We start from the raw sequence: 18,708 nt of genomic DNA on the forward strand, positions 1-18,708 counted from the left end.
GACCACGAACTACAATCTGGCGCCACCTTGCGCTCAAAATAAGGACTCCAAGGAAACAAAATGCACAACAAACAAAGCCCCATTACCCTTCACAGGCATGGCATGAAAGTGGGCCTGTGGGCTGGGGTCAATATTCAAGTATGATTAAATGTTAGTTAAATTACATTTAGAAGTGCATATATTTTACATTGAGTGTTTGTTAGGTAAGTAATGGTATACAAGTTTTGCATGGGCCTACAGTGCATTCAAGTATTCATACTCCTTGACTTACTCCACATTGTTACAGCCTGAATTCAAAATTGATTAATATATTCTCACCCAACTACACACCCCTTAATGACAAAATGAAAACATGTTTTTTGAAATTTTTGCAGATGTATTAAATGAAATACAGAAATATATAATTTACATACATTTTCAAACCAGAGACAATACTTTGTAGAAGCAACTTTATTAGCGATTACAGCTGTGAGTGTTTCTGTGTAAGTCTCCAAGAGGTTTGCACACCTGAATTGTACAACATTTGCCTGTTATTTACAAAATTCATGAAGCTCTCAAATTGGTTGATCTGTACTAGACAACCATTTTCAGTTCTTGCTATGGACTTAAGCAGATTTAAGTCAAAACTGTAATTCAGCCACTCAGGAACATTCCCTGTCTTCTTGGTAGGTTAATTTCCTGCTGAAAGGTGAATTAATCTCCAAGTGTCTGGTGGAAAGCACACTGAACCAGGTTTTCCTCTAGGATTTTGCATGTGCTTAGCTTAATTCTGTTTCATTTTTAACCTGAAAAACTTTAGTACTTAACAATTACAAGCATATCCATAACATGAGTCAGCCACTACTATGCTTGAAAATGGAGAGTGGTACTCAGTAATGTGTTGGATTTGCCCCAAACATAACACTTGTATTCATGACAAAAAGTTAATTTCTTTGGCAATTTTTTAAAATTACTTTAGTGCCTTAATGCAAACATGCATGTTTTTAAATATTTTATTCTGTACAGGTGTCCTTTTCACTTTGTCAATGATGTTAGTATTGTGGAGTAACTACAATGTTGATCCATCCTCAGTTCTATCACTGCCATTAAACTGTTTTTAAAGTTGGCCTTGGTGAAATCCCTGAGCGGTTTCCTTCCTCTCCAGCAACTAAATTAGGAAGGACGCCTGTATCTTTGTAGTGACTGGGTGTATTGATACACCATCCAATGGGCAATTCATAACCGCATCATGCTCAAAGGGATAGTCAATGTCTGCTTTTTACCCATCTACCAATAGGTGCCCTTCTTTGCAAGGCATTGGAAAACCTCCCTGGTCCTTGTGGTTGAATCTGTGTTTGAAATTCACTGCTTGACTGAGGGACCTTAAAGATAATTGTATGTGTGGGGTACAGAGATGAGGTAGTCATTCAAAAATCATGTCAAACACTATTATTGCAGACAGAGTCCATGCAACGTACAGTATTATGTGACATGTTACGCTAATTTACTCCTGAACTTATTTAGCCGTGTCATAACAAAGGGGTTGAATACATTTAAGCTTTTCATTACTTTGTAAAAATTTCAACAAACATAATTCCACTTTGACATTATGGGGCATTGTGTGTAGGACAGTGACAAAAAAAATCAAAATTCAATCAATCAATTGTAAATTCAGGTTGTAACAAAAACATGTGGAAAAAGTCAATACTTTCAAAAGGCATTGGGACCTACTAATACCCTACTCTAAATCTCTTTGCTAAATAAAAACATACAAACCACTCCATGCTTACCATTTTATTATAAGGGGCTACTGAATATTGTAAAAATAAATAAAGTTTAACAAAACAAAACACATTATGTACCAACCAAATTCATAAAATATAATTTAACAAATACAACATCCTTCCGTCTGTTTTTCTTTCGAGAACATTCTCCCATCTGAAGTTTAGCCCCTAAAAAAAAAAAAAAAACATTATATATTTGAACAAACTTCTGTATCAAAGTGTGAAAATACCTTTGTGTACAACAAGCAAATTATGACTGCGTCCCAAATGGAAGCATAATCCCTACATAGTGCACTATATACGGAGCCATTTAGGATGCTCACAACTCTTGTAAACCTACCTGGAAGGTATGTTGAGTCCAGGCTTGGTCTCTCTACCATTCCTCTCAGCTGGGCTGGAACATCTATAGAGAGTAAACAGTTCATACAGGGCTGTCTGCTAGCAGTCTAGACCCAAGAGAATATCACAGGTTATACACAGAGTATACCAAACATTAGGAACACGTTCCTAATATTGAGTTGCGCTAAAGTGTTCCACAGGGATGCTGGCCCATGTTCTGTTCTTGAGCAGTTCTTGTCTATTAATGTTCTGTATTATGTCATGTTTCATATTTTGTGTGGACCACAGGAAGAGTAGCTGCTGCTTTTGCAACAGCTAATGGGGATCCTAAAAAAATACCAAATATGCCAGTGCCTCCCAAAGTTGTGTCAAGTTGGCTGGATGTCATTTGGGTGGTGGATCATTCTTGATCCAAATCAAACCAAACTTTGTCACATGCGCCAAATACAACAAGTGTAGACTTCACCGTGAAATTCTTATTTACTAGCCCTTAACCAACAGTGCAGTTCAAGAAGAAGAAAATATATTTACCAAGTAGACTAAAATAAAAAGTAACACAATAAGAATAACGAGGCTATATACAGGGGGCACCGGTACAGAGTCAGTGTGCAGGGGTACAGACTAGTTGAGGTAATCTGTACATGTAGGTGGGGGCGAAGTGACACTATGCATAGGTAACAAACAAACAGCGAGTAGCAGCAGTGTACAAAGTCTTATGGCTTGGGGGTAGAAGTTGTTAAGGAGCCTTTTGGTCCTAGACTTGGCGCTCCAGTAGCGCTTGCTGTGCGGTAACCGAGAAAACAGTCTATAACTTGGGTGACTGGAGTCTGACAATTTTATGGGCTTTCCTCTGACACTGCCTATTATATAGGTCTTAGATTGCAGGAAGCTTGGCCCCAGTGATGTACTGGGCCGCTCGACTACCCTCTGTAGCGCCTTACGGTCAGATGCAGAGCAGTTGCCATACCAGGCTGTGATGCAACCGGTCAGGATGCTATCGATGGTGCAGCTGTAGAACCTTTTGAGGATCTGAGGACCCATGCTAAGTCTTTTCAGTCTCCTGTGGGGGAAAAGGTTTTGTCGTGCCCTCAATGATCGTCTTGGTATGTTTGGACCATGTTAGTTCGTTGGTGATGTGGACACCAAGGAACGTGAAACTCTCAACCCACTCCACTACAGCCCCGTCGATGTTAATGGGGGCCTGTTCGGCCCGCATTTTCCTGTAGTCCACGATCAGTCTTAGTCTTGCTCACATTGAGGGAGTGGTTATTGTCCTGGCACCACACTGCCAGTTCTCTGACCTCCTCCCTATAGGCCGTCTCATCGCTGTCGGTGATCAGGCCTACCACCGTTGTGTTGTCAGCAAAGGATCAGCGTGGCAGACGTTTTGATGCCTACTCTTACCACCTGGGGGCGGCCCATCAGGAAGTCCAGGATCCAGTTGTTGCTGAGGGAGGTGTTCAGTCCCAGAGTCCTTAGTGATGAGCTTCGTGGGCAATATGGTGTTGAACGCTGAGCTGTAGTCAATTAACAGCATTCTCACATAGTTGTTCCTTTTGTCTAGGTGAGAAAGGGCAGTGTGGAGTACAATTGAGATTGCGTCATCTGTGGATCTGTTGGGGCGGTTTGCGAATTGGAGTGGGTCTAGGGTGTCCGGGAGGATGTTGTGAGCCATGACCAGCCTTTCAAAGCACTTCATGGCTACCAACGTGAGTGCCACGGGCGGTAATCATTTAGGCAGGTTACCATCACTTCCTTAGGCACAGGGACTATGGTGGTCTGCTTGAAACATGTAGGTATTACAGACTCAGTCAGGGAGAGGTTGAAAATGTCAGAGAAGACACTTGACAGTTGGTCCGCGCATGCTTTGAATACACGTCTTGGTAATCCGTCTGGTCCAGCGGTTTTGTGAATGTTGACCTGTTTAAAGGTTTTGTTCACATCGGCTACCGAGAGCGTTATCACACAGTCATCCAGAACAGCTGGTGCTCTCGTGCATGCCTCAGTGTTGCTTGCCTCGAAGCGAGCATAAAAAGGCATTTAGCTCGTCTGGTAGGCTCGCGTCACTGGGCAGCTCGTGTCTGGGTTTCCCTTTGTAGTCCGTAATAGTTTTCAAGCCCTGCCACATCCGACAAGAGTCAGAGCCGGTGTAGTAGGATTTAATCTTAATCCTGTATTGACGCTTTGCTTGTTTGATGGTTCATCTGAGGGCATAGCAGGATTTCTTATAAGCGTCTAGATTAGTCTCCCGCTCCTTGAAAGCGGCAGCTCTAGCCTTTAGCTCGATGCGGATGATTGCACACAGGAAACGAGTGTTAAAAACCGGGATCATCTGAGACAAGCCACCCGGGTAGCTGTTTAAACTGAGGACTATTTCTGTCTATAATAAAGCCCTTTTGTGGGGGGAAGAAATCATTCTGATTGGCTGGGCCAGGTGATGGCCCTGCATAGTCATCTGAAATCCATAGATTATGGCCTAATGATTTCATTTCAATTGATTTCCTTATATGAACTGTAACTCAGTAAAATCGTTGAGATTGTTGCGTTTATATTTTTGGTCAGTATAGTTGCCTTGATAAGAATCCAGTTCCATTTTTTTATTGTGTGTTTGTTGGCTACAGTGGGAGACTACTGTTATAGAATTAAAGTAGTTTTCACTGAATTCACCGTCAGATATTATTTTAGGCCTTGTGATGGACAACCCTTCACAGTTAGTCAAAGACATGGTCTCCATTCCAAATGGCACCCTTTTCAATAAACTACTTTTGACCAGGGCCCATAGGGCTCATTCTGGTTAAAGTAGTGGTATAAATAGGGAATAGAGTGCCATTTGGGACGACGTCTTGGTGTGTTGCATTTAGTACCATGGTCTGGTCCGGTGCCATCTGGATGATGTACTGGTAGGTGGGCATCACACAGTGGTGCAGCACCAGCCCACTCACGTCTCCATCTCCTGCTCCAAACCCTGTAGTCACCAAGGGAAGAGTCATAGTCACCCCGTCGGACAACTCACTACCGGACACTCCTGACACACTGTCCAGCAGCTGTTTGAGAAGAGAGGGTGAGATACAGAGAAGTTCAATAACTACTGTAATTTTTCATCTAATTCCTTAAGTAGTGGTCACTGCAGGGTTTTGTGCCAACCCAACACTAACAGATCTATCATACCTGATTCGAATAATCTGACACGGACAAGTGGAAACAGGTCGGTAGTGCTGGACTGGAACAAAAACCTGCACACTCAGGTGGTCTACAAGGCCATGAATTGTGACCACTGACCTGCATATTGGTAGCCTCGTATTACCAAACTGATTACCGCTGCGCAGCAAAACAGAATGTAAGCATGCGAGATTCCGGATGGTTGTACGAGGTTAGCATAGTGGTTGTTGATGGATTGTTTTAAAACCCCATAGGGGGCACACTGTACACTGATACAATAGCTCTTCACATGTAAACACAAGCAGCTATGAATGCACAAAGTAATTACCTCATCCACCCTCCACAGATCACCACACATCCCATCAGAAGTTGCATAGTTGATCGCATTCTTCAAGAAATCAGTCTTGCTCCCATTATTCTAACAAACATACAAATTACATGTCAACATATTGAATCACTAGAGCAATGCAATTATGCCTGAAATATTGTAGCCTATTGCTGGTATGATGTATGCACTGCTAGTCTGAGCAACAACACCACCATCATCATATTAAACCTACTGTTTTATACTTACACTGTCAGAGTCCTGTAGTACAGCCACCAGTAGCTTGATGTATTCTGTGGCAGCCTTCAGCGTATCCACTTTACTGGGTTTACGGTCACGACGCATCAGTGGCACCATACGCTTCAAACGGGAGAACATGCTGTTCATGTTTTTGATCTAATGACGCAAATTACACAAGGCAGATCACATACAAATTGAATAAATCAAAAGGTGAGGATTTTTTTTGTACAATAGGCCTACTTCCACGTGACAGAGCGGCAGTATTTTACGTCAATTTCCAAGTCAGAACTTTTGCCAGTTTTTTGTTGACATGGCGCCTAGGCCTACAGCTACACTTACTCTCATTCGTTCCTTGGCGTTTACCAATTGTCTTCTCTTCACAATTTCACTCCAGTCTTCCGTGTGAACATAAAGTCCATCGTTCCCTCGTTTGAATTTAGCTATGTTGGAGTGACTTGGGAGCAAGGGCTCACCTGTTTCACTCACCAAAATGTTACCCATCAACTCACGCTCAGGGACACTCATCACCGCAGCATTAACTTCAAAGCTTTTCATAGTGATATATTTTACGTGTGTGGCCATATCCGATATCTTACAGTAGATAAAACAACCCAATTACATTACAATGAGGCACTTTGAAGATAAATTGTATGTGTATCGTTAATTAATTTAATCCAGCGCACACCTGTGAAGCTCAATTTACCGGTTTGTGGCTTTTCACAATCACATCCACTTAATTATGCAAAGTGTCACGTGTTTGCTATTAAGGCCATGCAAATCAAAATAGTTCAGGAACATAAGTGAGCAATTCCGCGTGATCGAAAACTGTACTTATATTGTTAGCCACTAGAGGTCAGGAGTGCCATAAAATGTTAAAAAACAAACAAACGCAGAAGCAACAGTTTATCACATCAGAAAAAATAGTTTCAATATGACCTGGACTAGAGTGCATTCCTTTATCTACATCTTTACTAAGGTCCACAAAAAACATTTGTGTGTTAAAACAAGAATGATATATGTGTGTTTTGCAATGAAGTACTTAAGTAAAATGTCACTTGAAATAAACCATAAAAAACTGTTTTTTGAACATTGTGTGTGTCCCTCTCTCTTTCATAGGCTACAGTCCAAATGGTTAGTGCGATTCAGAATCCTTGGGACGTCCATACCCTAAACCCTAACCTTAATCCGTACCCATACCCTAACCTTAATCATAACACTTACCTAACCCTAACCTTAACCCTTATACAGTTCAACTTCAATGGGGTAATGTCAGAGTTGGGGCATCCCAAGGATCCCTGATAGCAGTGACCCAATCCAAATGGGAGATAAGTGAGTGGATCATTAAATGAATGACATAACCCTTTTCCGGCCTGACACTGATGTGAGTCTCAGTGTTTGCTCTACCTAAGATTATCACAGTAAGTCACAGTAAGTTACCTCATGACTGAGGAATAGGCTACTGTGTATGTATAACACTATAAATATATGGTATACAAATTAAATTAAATGTTATCTCTACATGATAGCTTCCTGTCCTGAACATTTCACACTCTGTCCAACTGCACTTGGCTTTAAACTTTGGGTTATAAATAGTGAATCCTTTAATACCTGCATCACGGATTACCTAGTTTATCCTGCCGCTACCTTTATTCTCTCCTGTGCTAAGCAGTAGACAGGGAATACAACCCAAATACTGAGGAGAGGGTTAGGATACTTCCAAAACCTGAACCTAGGACCGCATGACAATGTGACATCTATTTGCATTCCTGTTTACTGGTACATCTGTGTGCTGAATACAGGAACCACAGAGGCCTACGTCAAAACGGTTGCTGTTTTTTCAGTTGCATGAGCAACGCTTCATAAGTAGAAGGAAAAGAGAAAGAGAGTAAATTGATGTGCAAATACAGAGGTAAAACATATTTGGAAACATCATTGCTGACCTTTTCTGCACTCCCTTTGGCTCATATAGAAAGGCACATTTTATTGAAAGAGTGCTTTGTCTGAATTGTGACGAATATGAACAGGGAGGGCTATGATCTGTACCGATGGCTTTTTACAATGGTTTTGCTTCTGTTAATTTAATAATGATTTAATGTGGTACTGTGTGTTTTTGCTGCTTCCAAGGAAAGGAAGGAACACATTATTGACAAGGGCCGTGTCTGACATGGCACTCCCTAGTGAACTACCATATGGCTCTGGTCAAAAGTGCACTATACTGTGTATGGCCTGGTGCCATGTCAGACGGAAACAAAGAGTCATATACTGTAGGAGGAAAAGTTTAAGATGGATAGAGAGAAACAATGAGTATGAGAATTGGCAGAACGGCCAGCACACTGCCTGAGCACTGCGTAGGTACTGACAAAGAGATAAGCATACTTCAGCCAGTAGGTTTGCATTGCTCTGATGTGACAACAGTGGCTGTGGATGTGTAATTTCTTCTGGACAATAGCTTCTATGCTGTAGTTTGGAGTTAGATCCCAATGTTCTGACCTTGTGTTTTGTTCTATTGTATTATGTGATGGAATATAGCGTTCTGATTCTCCTCTTCTATAAGCAGCAGCTGACACTGTCTGAGTCACACCATTGTCTGAAGGTGATATCTATCGCCATATACTGAAAGCCCCTGTTGAAATAACAAGATCACACAAAAAGCAATACTAAGACTGAAAAAGACAAAAAACAACTTATTGAAAAGAAAACAAACAGTTGGGCTTGGAGAGAACCATATAGAAGAAGAGAGATGCTGTTGCCATGGCTGGAAACTGACTAAAGAAATTACTATGAAGGAAAACTTGAGACTAATTTAAAAAGCTTCAAAATGTATCAGAAGAATGCAAAATGACAGAATACGTTATTACGTTATGTCATTATGGTCATTGTGAAATATGAGTGAGCCCGTTCCTCTGAAATTCTAGATGGATAAAAGGATACCTAAAGATCATTATCTGTGCGGTGATGGGCAGAGGCATATGGTGATGGGTATCTGCCCAGGTGAAGTGCATAAAGCCTGCAAGCAGCCGCTCACAGTACTTTATCCTCTCATGAATTTCCACTATCCGGCTTAGTGCCAGTGTTCGGCTAAAAAATGTTGCCTTTTTGTGTTTCTACCTCAGAGGTCCGCCCCCAAAAAGCCAGAAAAAAGTCCAAAAGCCTTGGGACGCAAACCTACCCTGACATGGGGCCAGACTGAGGGGGAGTGAGACTTCTCAGTGCTCTAGCTGAATCTTCAGGTCACTGCACCTTAGCCCCCATACAGAAAAGTAATATATGACATATATTAAAAAATATATGATAATATATTTAAAACCCATATATGAATGTGCCATACATAAAAAAATATGATAATATATTTGAATAGCATATAGTGCATTTGGAAAGTATTCTGTATTCTGTAACGTTTCAGCCTTATTCTAAAATTGATAGAATTGTTGTTTTTCCTCATCAATCTACGCAAAATACCCCATAATGACAAAGAAAAAACTGTTTTTTTGAAATGTTTAAAATGTATTACAAATAAACAAACAAAATATGTCATTTACATAAGTATTCAGACCCTTTACTCAGTACTTTGTTGAAGCACCTTTGACAGCGATTACAGCCTTGAGTCTTCTTGGGTATGACGCTACAAGCTTGGCACACCTGTATTTGGGGAGTTTCTTCCATTCTTCTCTGCAGATCCTCTCAAGCTCTGTCAGGTTGGATGGGGAGCAGTGCTGCACAGCTATTTTCAGGTCTCTCTAGAGATAGTCGATCAGGTTCAAGTCCCGGCTCTGGCTGACCACTCAAGGACATTCAGAGACTTTTCCTGAAGTCACTCCTGCATTGTCTTGGCTGTGTGCTTAGGGTCATTGTCTTGTTGGAAGGTGAACCTTTGCCCCAGTCTGAGGTCCTGAGCAGTCTGGAGCAGGTTTTCATCAAGGATCTCTCTGTACTTTGCTCTGTTCATCTTTCATCTTTCCCTCAACCCTGACTAGTCATTCTTTACATCTAATTATACATGACAATAAACATGACATTAATTATGTCATAAACATTCTAAACATCATAAATATCTATCAATTAATATCAAGTCTATATCTCACAATGAACACAGAATATACCATACATACTGTATATGTTTTTAAACAACGTCATAGGGTCATTAGTGCGGTTGTTATGTTATTCGGCATACTTAATTTTATTTTTATTATTAGTGTGCTTGTGAAGTAACACACTCATTATTCAGCGTACTTAATTTGCTTATTTTACACATTATTATTCCCACCGCTCCAACCTTTTAAGATGGGAACACCAACCCAAATCAATTTGTTATCTCATAGTGGTTCAGAAATCTGAAAATATAGTCAACTCACAGCTTCTGCATGTATACTGAACAAAAATATAAATGCAACATGCAACAATTTCTACGATTTTACTGAGCTACAGTACATAGAAGGAAATCAGTCAATTTAAATAAATTCATTTGGCCCCAATATAGGGATTTCACATGACTGGGAAGGGGCACAGCCATGGGTGTGCCTGGGAGAGCATAGGCTTGGGAGCCAGGCCCACCCACTGGGGAGCCAGGTCCAGCTAATCAGAATGAGTTTTTCCCCACAAAAGGGCTTTATTACAGACAAAAATACTCCTCAGCACCCCGCCTCCTGTCCGGAGACAATACCGTAGGTGAAGAAGCTGGATATGGAGGTCCTGGGCTGGTGTGGTTACACGTGGCCTGTGGTTGTGAGGCCAGTTGGATGCACTGCCAAATTCTCTAAAATGGCATTGGAGGCGGCATATGGTAGAGAAAATAACATTCAAATCTCTGTGACCAGCTCTGTTGGACATTCCTGCAGTCAGCATGTCAAATGCACGCTCCCTCAAAACTTGAGACATCGGTGGCATTGTGTTGTGTGCCAAAACTGCACATTTTAGAGTGGCATTTTATTGTCCTTAGCACACAGTGCAGCTGTGTACTGATCATGCTGTTTAATCAGCATCTTGATATGCCACACCTGTCAGCTGGATCAATTATTTTGGCAAAGGTGAAATGCTCACTAACATTTTTTTTCTTTCTTTTAATTCAGCTCATGAAACATGGGACCAACATTTTACATGTTGCGTTTATATTTTTGTTCAGTATACAGTATATAAATAAACATTTATGTTGAATGTGAGAAGCAGGTACAGCTGTGAGGTGGCCCAATACCTTCCCCACAGGGAGGAAATACTGAAGATTCAGAAATTTTGTGAAGAAGGTGTGTTTTTCACCCTCAAAGTACTGACCAATTGCAGAGCAAGTGTCTCCACTTCCGAAATCTGCTACAATGTAAGTCTTGAAAGAGAAAGCGCTGTTATCTTTTTTATTTTATTTCACCTTTATTTAACCAGGTAGGCTAGTTGAGAACAAGTTCTCATTTACAACTGCGACCTGGCCAAGATAAAGCAAAGCAGTGCGACACAAACAACAACACAGAGTTACACATGGAATAAACAAACACACAGTCAATAACACAATAGAAAAAGTCTATGTACAGTGTGTGCAAATGAGGCAAGATAAGAGAGGTAAGGCAATAAATAGGCCATAGTGGCGAAATAATTACAATTTAGCAATTAAACACTGGAGCGATACATGTGCAGAAGATGAATGTGCAAGTAGAGATACTGGGGTGCAAAGGAGCAAAATAAATAAAAATAAAAATAACAGTATGGGGATTAGGTAGTTGGATGGGCTATTTACAGATGGGCTATGTACAGGTGCAGTGATCTGTGAGCTGCTCTGACAGCTGGTGCTTAAAGCTAGTGAGGGAGATATGAGTCTCCAGCTTCAGTGATTTTTGCAATTCGTTCCAGTCATTGGCAGCATAGAACTGGAAGAAAAGGCGGCCAAAGGAGGAATTGGCTTGGGGGTGACCAGTGAAATATACCTGCTGGAGCGCATATTACGGGTGGATGCTGCTATGGTGACCAGTGAGCTGAGATAAGGCGAGGCTTTACCTAGCAAAGACTTGTAGATGACCTGGAGCCAGTGGGCTTGGAGACGAATATGAAGCGAGGGCCAGCCAACGAGAGCATACAAGTCACAGTGGTGGATAGTATATGGGGCTTTGGTGACAAAACGGATGGCACTGTGATAGACTGCATCCAATTTGCTGAGTAGAGTGTTGGAGGCTATTTTGTAAATGACATCGCCGAAGTCAAGCAAGGATAGTCAGTTTTACGATGGTATGTTTGGCAGCATGAGTGAAGGATGCTTTGTTACGAAATAGGAAGCCAATTCTAGATTTAATTTTGGATTGGCGATGCTTAATGTGAGTCTGGAAAGAGAATTTACAGTCTAAACAGACACCTAGGTATTTGTAGTTGTCCACATATTCTAAGTCAGAACTGTCCAGAGTAGTGATGCTGGACGGGCGGCAGGTGTGGGCAGCGATCGGTTGAAGAGCATGCATTTAGTTTTACTTGCATTTAAGAGCAGTTGGAGGCCACGGAAGGAGAGTTGTATGGCATTGAAGCTCGTCTGGAGGTTAGTTAACACAGTGTCCAAAGAAGGGCCAGAAGTATACAGAATGGTCAAATCAAATCAAATCAAACCAAATTTTATTTGTCACATACACATGGTTAGCAGATGTTAATGCGAGTGTAGCGAAATGCTTGTGCTTCTAGTTCCGACAATGCAGTAATAACCAACAAGTAATCTAACCTAACAATTGCACAACTACTACCTTATACACACAAGTGTAAAGGGATAAAGAATATGTACATAAAGATATATGAATGAGTGATGGTACAGAACGGCATAGGCAAGATGCAGTAGATGGTATAGAGTACAGTATATACATATGAGATGAGTACTGCAGGGTATGTAAACATAAAGTGGCATAGTTTAAAGTGGCTAGTGATACATGTATTACATAAAGATGGCAAGATGCAGTAGATGATATAGAGTACAGTATATACATATACATATGAGATGGGTAATGTAGGGTATGTAAACATTATATTAAGTGGCATTGTTTAAAGTGGCTAGTGGTACATTTTTACATAATTTCCATCAATTCCCATTTTTTAAAGTGGCTGGAGTTGAGTCAGTATGTTGGCAGCAGCCGCTAAATGTTAGTGGTGGCTGTTTAACAGTCTGATGGCCTTGAGATAGAAGCTGTTTTTCAGTCTCTCGGTCCCTGCTTTGATGCACCTGTACTGACCTCGCCTTCTGGATGATAGCGGGGTGAACAGGCAGTGGCTTGGGTGGTTGTTGTCCTTGATGATCTTTATGGCCTTCCTGTGACATCGGGTGGTGTAGGTGTCCTGGAGGGCAGGTAGTTTGCCCCCGGTGATGCGTTCTGCAGACCTCACTACCCTCTGGAGAGCCTTACGGTTGTGGGCGGAGCAGTTGCCGTACCAGGCGGTGATACAGCCCGACAGGATGCTCTCGATTGTGCATCTGTAGAAGTTTGTGAGGGCTTTTGGTGACAAGCCGAATTTCTTCAGCCTCCTGAGGTTGAAGAGGCGCTGCTGCGCCTTCTTCACAAGTCTGTCTGTGTGGGTGGACCAATTCAGTTTGTCTGTGATGTGTACACCGAGGAACTTAAAACTTTCCACCTTCTCCACTACTGACCCGTCGATGTGGATAGGGGGGTGCTCCCTCTGCTGTTTCCTGAAGTCCACAATCATCTCTTTTGTTTTGTTGACGTTGAGTGTGAGGTTATTTTCCTGACACCACACTCCGAGGGCCCTCACCTCCTCCCTGTAGGCCGTCTCGTCGTTGTTGGTAATCAAGCCTACCACTGTAGTGTCATCCGCAAACTTGATGATTGAGTTGGAGGCGTGCATGGCCACGCAGTCGTGGGTGAACAGGGAGTACAGGAGAGGGCTCAGAACGCACCCTTGTGGGGCCCCAGTGTTGAGGATCAGCGGGGTGGAGATGTTGTTACCTACCCTCACCACCTGGGGGCGGCCCGTCAGGAAGTCCAGGACCCAGTTGCAGCTGGGACCCAGACCCAGTTGCACCACCCCAGGTGGTGAGGGTAGGTAACAACATCTCCACCCCGCTGATCCTCAACACTGGGGCCCCACAAGGGTGCGTTCTGAGCCCTCTCCTGTACTCCCTGTTCACCCACGACTGCGTGGCCATGCACGCCTCATACTGACTGGAACGAATTGCAAAAATCACTGAAGCTGGAGACTCATATCTCCCTCACTAGCTTTAAGCACCAGCTGTCAGAGCAGCTCACAGATCACTGCACCTGTACATAGCCCATCTGTAAATAGCCCATCCAACTACCTAATCCCCATACTGTTATTTTTATTTTTATTTATTTTGCTCCTTTGCACCCCAGTATCTCTACTTGCACATTCATCTTCTGCACATGTATCGCTCCAGTGTTTAATTGCTAAATTGTAATTATTTCGCCACTATGGCCTATTTATTGCCTTACCTCTCTTATCTTGCCTCATTTGCACACACTGTACATAGACTTTTTCTATTGTGTTATTGACTGTGTGTTTGTTTATTCCATGTGTAACTCTGTGTTGTTGTTTGTGTCGCACTGCTTTGCTTTATCTTGGCCAGGTCGCAGTTGTAAATGAGAACTTGTTCTCAACTAGCCTACCTGGTTAAATAAAGGTGAAATAAAATAAAAAAGATAACAGCGCTTTCTCTTTCAAGACTTACATTGTAGCAGATTTCGGAAGTGGAGACACTTGCTCTGCAATTGGTCAGTACTTTGAGGGTGAAAAACACACCTTCTTCACAAAATTTCTGAATCTTCAGTATTTCCTCCCTGTGGGGAAGGTATTGGGCCACCTCACAGCTGTACCTGCTTCTCACATTCAACATAAATGTTTATTTATATACTGTATACTGAACAAAAATATAAACGCAACATGTAAAATGTTGGTCCCATGTTTCATGAGCTGAATTAAAAGAAAGAAAAAAAATGTTAGTGAGCATTTCACCTTTGCCAAAATAATTGATCCAGCTGACAGGTGTGGCATATCAAGATGCTGATTAAACAGCATGATCAGTACACAGCTGCACTGTGTGCTAAGGACAATAAAATGCCACTCTAAAATGTGCAGTTTTGGCACACAACACAATGCCACCGATGTCTCAAGTTTTGAGGGAGCGTGCATTTGACATGCTGACTGCAGGAATGTCCAACAGAGCTGGTCACAGAGATTTGAATGTTATTTTCTCTACCATATGCCGCCTCCAATGCCATTTTAGAGAATTTGGCAGTACATCCAACTGGCCTCACAACCACAGGCCACGTGTAACCACACCAGCCCAGGACCTCCATATCCAGCTTCTTCACCTACGGTATTGTCTCCGGACAGGAGGCGGGGTGCTGAGGAGTATTTTTGTCTGTAATAAAGCCCTTTTGTGGGGAAAAACTCATTCTGATTAGCTGGACCTGGCTCCCCAGTGGGTGGGCCTGGCTCCCAAGCCTATGCTCTCCCAGGCACACCCATGGCTGTGCCCCTTCCCAGTCATGTGAAATCCCTATATTGGGGCCAAATGAATTTATTTAAATTGACTGATTTCCTTCTATGTACTGTAGCTCAGTAAAATCGTAGAAATTGTTGCATGTTGCATTTATATTTTTGTTCAGTATACATGCAGAAGCTGTGAGTTGACTATATTTTCAGATTTCTGAACCACTATGAGATAACAAATTGATTTGGGTTGGTGTTCCCATCTTAAAAGGTTGGAGCGGTGGGAATAATAATGTGTAAAATAAGCAAATTAAGTATGCTGAATAATGAGTGTGTTACTTCACAAGCACACTAATAATAAAAATAAAATTAAGTATGCCGAATAACATAACAACCGCACTAATGACCCTATGACGTTGTTTAAAAACATATACAGTATGTATGGTATATTCTGTGTTCATTGTGAGATATAGACTTGATATTAATTGATAGATATTTATGATGTTTAGAATGTTTATGACATAATTAATGTCATGTTTATTGTCATGTATAATTAGATGTAAAGAATGACTAGTCAGGGTTGAGGGAAAGATGAAAGATGAACAGAGCAAAGTACAGAGAGATCCTTGATGAAAACCTGCTCCAGACTGCTCAGGACCTCAGACTGGGGCAAAGGTTCACCTTCCAACAAGACAATGACCCTAAGCACACAGCCAAGACAATGCAGGAGTGACTTCAGGAAAAGTCTCTGAATGTCCTTGAGTGGTCAGCCAGAGCCGGGACTTGAACCTGATCGACTATCTCTAGAGAGACCTGAAAATAGCTGTGCAGCACTGCTCCCCATCACCGGGGTCGAGACCCAGGGTCTCGAGCTTGATGACGAGTTTGGAGGGTACTATGGTGTTAAATGCTGAGCTGTAGTCGATGAACAGCATTCTCACATAGGTATTCCTCTTGTCCAGATGGGTTAGGGCAGTGTGCAGTGTGGTTGCGATTGCGTCGTCTGTGGACCTATTGGGTCGGTAAGCAAATTGGAGTGGGTCTAGGGTGTCCGGTAGGGTGGAGGTGATATGGTCCTTGACTAGTCTCTCAAAGCACTTCATGATGACGGAAGTGAGTGCTACGGGGTGGTAGTCGTTTAGCTCAGTTACCTTAGCTTTCTTGGGAACAGGAACAATGGTGGCCCTCTTGAAGCATGTGGGAACAGCAGACTGGGATAAGGATTGATTGAATATGTCCGTAAACACACCAGCCAGCTGGTCTGCGCATGCTCTGAGGACGCGGCTGGGAATGCCGTCTGGGCCTGCAGCCTTGCGAGGGTTAACACGTTTAAATGTTTTACTCACCTCGGCTGCAGTGAAGGAGAGCCCGCAGGTTTTGGTAGCGGGCCGTGTCAGTGGCACTGTATTGTCCTCAAAGCGAGCAAAAAAGTTATTTAGCCTGTCTGGGAGCAAGACATCCTGGTCCGCGACGGGGCTGGTTTTCTTTTTGTAATCCGTGATTGACTGTATGAATGGTGTCGTCTGCGTAGAGGTGGATCAGAGAATCACCAGCAGCAAGAGCGACATCATTGATATATACAGAGAAAAGAGTCGGCCCGAGAATTGAACCCTGTGGCACCCCCATAGAGACTGCCAGAGGTCCGGACAACAGGCCCTCCAATTTGCCACACTGAACTCTGTCTGAGAAGTAGTTGGTGAACCAGGCGAGGCAGTCATTTGAGAAACCAAGGCTGTTGAGTCTGCCCGATAAGAATGTGGTGATTGACAGAGTTGAAAGCCTTGGCCAGGTCGATGAATACAGATGCAAAGTATTGTCTCTTATCGATGGCGGTTATGATATCGTTTAGGACCTTGAGCGTGGCTGAGGTGCACCCATGACCAGCTCGGAAACCAGATTGCATAGCGAAGAAGGTACGGTGGGATTCGAAATGGTCGGTGATCTGTTTGTTAACTTGGCTTTCGAAGACCTTAGAAGAGGGGGATGACCGCGGCAGCTTTCCAATCTTTGAGGATCTCAGACGATACAAAAGAGAGGTTGAACAGGTTAGTAATAGGGGTTGCAACAATTTCGGCAGGTCATTTTAGAAAGAGAGGGTCCAGATTGTCTAGCCCGGCTGATTTGTAGGGGTCCAGATTTTGCAGCTCTTTCAGAACATCAGCTATCTGGATTTGGGTGGAAAATAAATGGGGGAGGCTTGGGCAAGTTGCTGTGGGGGGTGCAGGGCTGTTGATCGGGGTAGGGGTAGCCAGGTGGAATGCAATCTCTGTGAAAGGCTATATCTGTTCCTGGTTCAAATTATTTTGAATGGAGCATGCTTATTTAAGATGGTGAGGAAAGCACTTTTAAAGAATAACCAGTCATTCTCTACTGACGGAATGAGGTCAATATCCTTCCAGGATACCCGGGCCAAGTCGATTAGAAAGGCCTGCTCACTGAAGTGTTTTAGAGAGCGTTTGACAGTGGTGAGGGGTGGCCATTTGATCGCAGACCCATTACGGACGCAGGCAATGAGGCAATGATAGCTGAGATCCTGGTTGAAGACAGCAGAGGTGTATTTGGAGGGCAGGTTGGTTAGGATGATATCTATGAGGGTGACTGTGTTTAGTCTTTGAACAGCTGCTTCTGTTTGAGCTTCCGCTGCTTCTCCAGATACATCTGCTGCTCCTGCTCTGCCTCATCCTCCTCCAACACAGTTGGCTCTGGGGGGTGAAGTTCTGTGAAGGAAGAGTAAAGTGTGAATCATAATATTGAACAAAACCAGGCATGAGTGAATCATACATTTTATTTGTAAGTCTCCCTCACCATCGTCAATGATGTGCATGTCCACCATCCTGTTGTCATCAGACTGTTGAGGTACATCTAGTCCCGGTATGCGGACACCCTCATTTACAACCTCTTGGCCCTCCTGATCCAACTGCCTGCGATCCAGGGATCCCAAGCCCTGCACTGCCTCGTCATCGAGTAGCCAATGTTTACATGCACGCTAATAATTGTCATTAAATGGGTTACGGCAGTAGACAGATTATGCAATAGTCATGTGAACATGTTACTCTGTGTATCTTAATTCGATATAAGGTCAAAATCGAATTAAGCATATGCCGATTAAAACACCTGGTTTTCTGATAAATATTTAGAATTATTAGGACATGTAGGCCTAAACAGCTTAATCGGCGTTCCAGAGGTGTATTTGATGTGCGCACGGGTCAGCATCCGGGTAGCGCAAGCTTCCTTCTTATGTGAGTGATGTGAGTTCGGAAAACTCTGAATCAAATAGTCCTCCCAAAAACAACATGCTCACTGTGGTAGAACGTTTATTTAGATTGCCGATTTTCTGAATTTATCAAAGTTCCATCAGTAGGTAGTCTAGCGGTTAAGAGCGTTGGGCCAGTAACCAAAAGGTCACTAGTTTGACTCCAGGTATTGTGCCGAAAATCTCCCCCCTGCAGGAATTCTCCCCCCCCT

The 18,708-nt window shown here is 42.8% G+C and overlaps 1 protein-coding gene across 1 annotated transcript; it reads right to left on the reverse strand.

Moving 5' to 3' along the window:
• Positions 1 to 1,758: 1,758 nt before the first annotated feature.
• figla (folliculogenesis specific bHLH transcription factor) lies at positions 1,759 to 6,667 on the reverse strand. Its single transcript, XM_071352665.1, has 6 exons — positions 6,166 to 6,667; positions 5,836 to 5,982; positions 5,590 to 5,679; positions 4,967 to 5,146; positions 2,104 to 2,166; positions 1,759 to 1,931 (listed from the first exon to the last, which is right to left on the reverse strand). Exons 1-5 carry the CDS (start codon positions 6,406 to 6,408, stop codon positions 2,149 to 2,151), a joined length of 678 nt encoding a protein of 225 aa, XP_071208766.1. The 5' UTR covers positions 6,409 to 6,667; the 3' UTR covers positions 1,759 to 1,931; positions 2,104 to 2,148.
• Between the last annotated feature and the right edge of the window lie 12,041 nt (positions 6,668 to 18,708).

Source organism: Salvelinus alpinus, chromosome 19, assembly GCF_045679555.1.
Source record: "Salvelinus alpinus chromosome 19, SLU_Salpinus.1, whole genome shotgun sequence".
Taxonomy (NCBI): Eukaryota; Metazoa; Chordata; class Actinopteri; order Salmoniformes; family Salmonidae; genus Salvelinus; species Salvelinus alpinus.

Bases quoted from the DNA above. Each gene is read 5' to 3' on its own strand.
- figla (XM_071352665.1), bottom strand. From the start codon at position 6,408: ATGGCCACACACGTAAAATATATCACTATGAAAAGCTTTGAAGTTAAT. The intron at 5,983-6,165 runs GTAAGTGTAGCT...TTGCGTCATTAG, and splicing joins ACGCCAAGGAACGAATGAGA to ATCAAAAACATGAACAGCAT. The intron at 5,147-5,589 runs GTAATTACTTTG...CTTCTCAAACAG, and splicing joins ATCTGTGGAGGGTGGATGAG to CTGCTGGACAGTGTGTCAGG.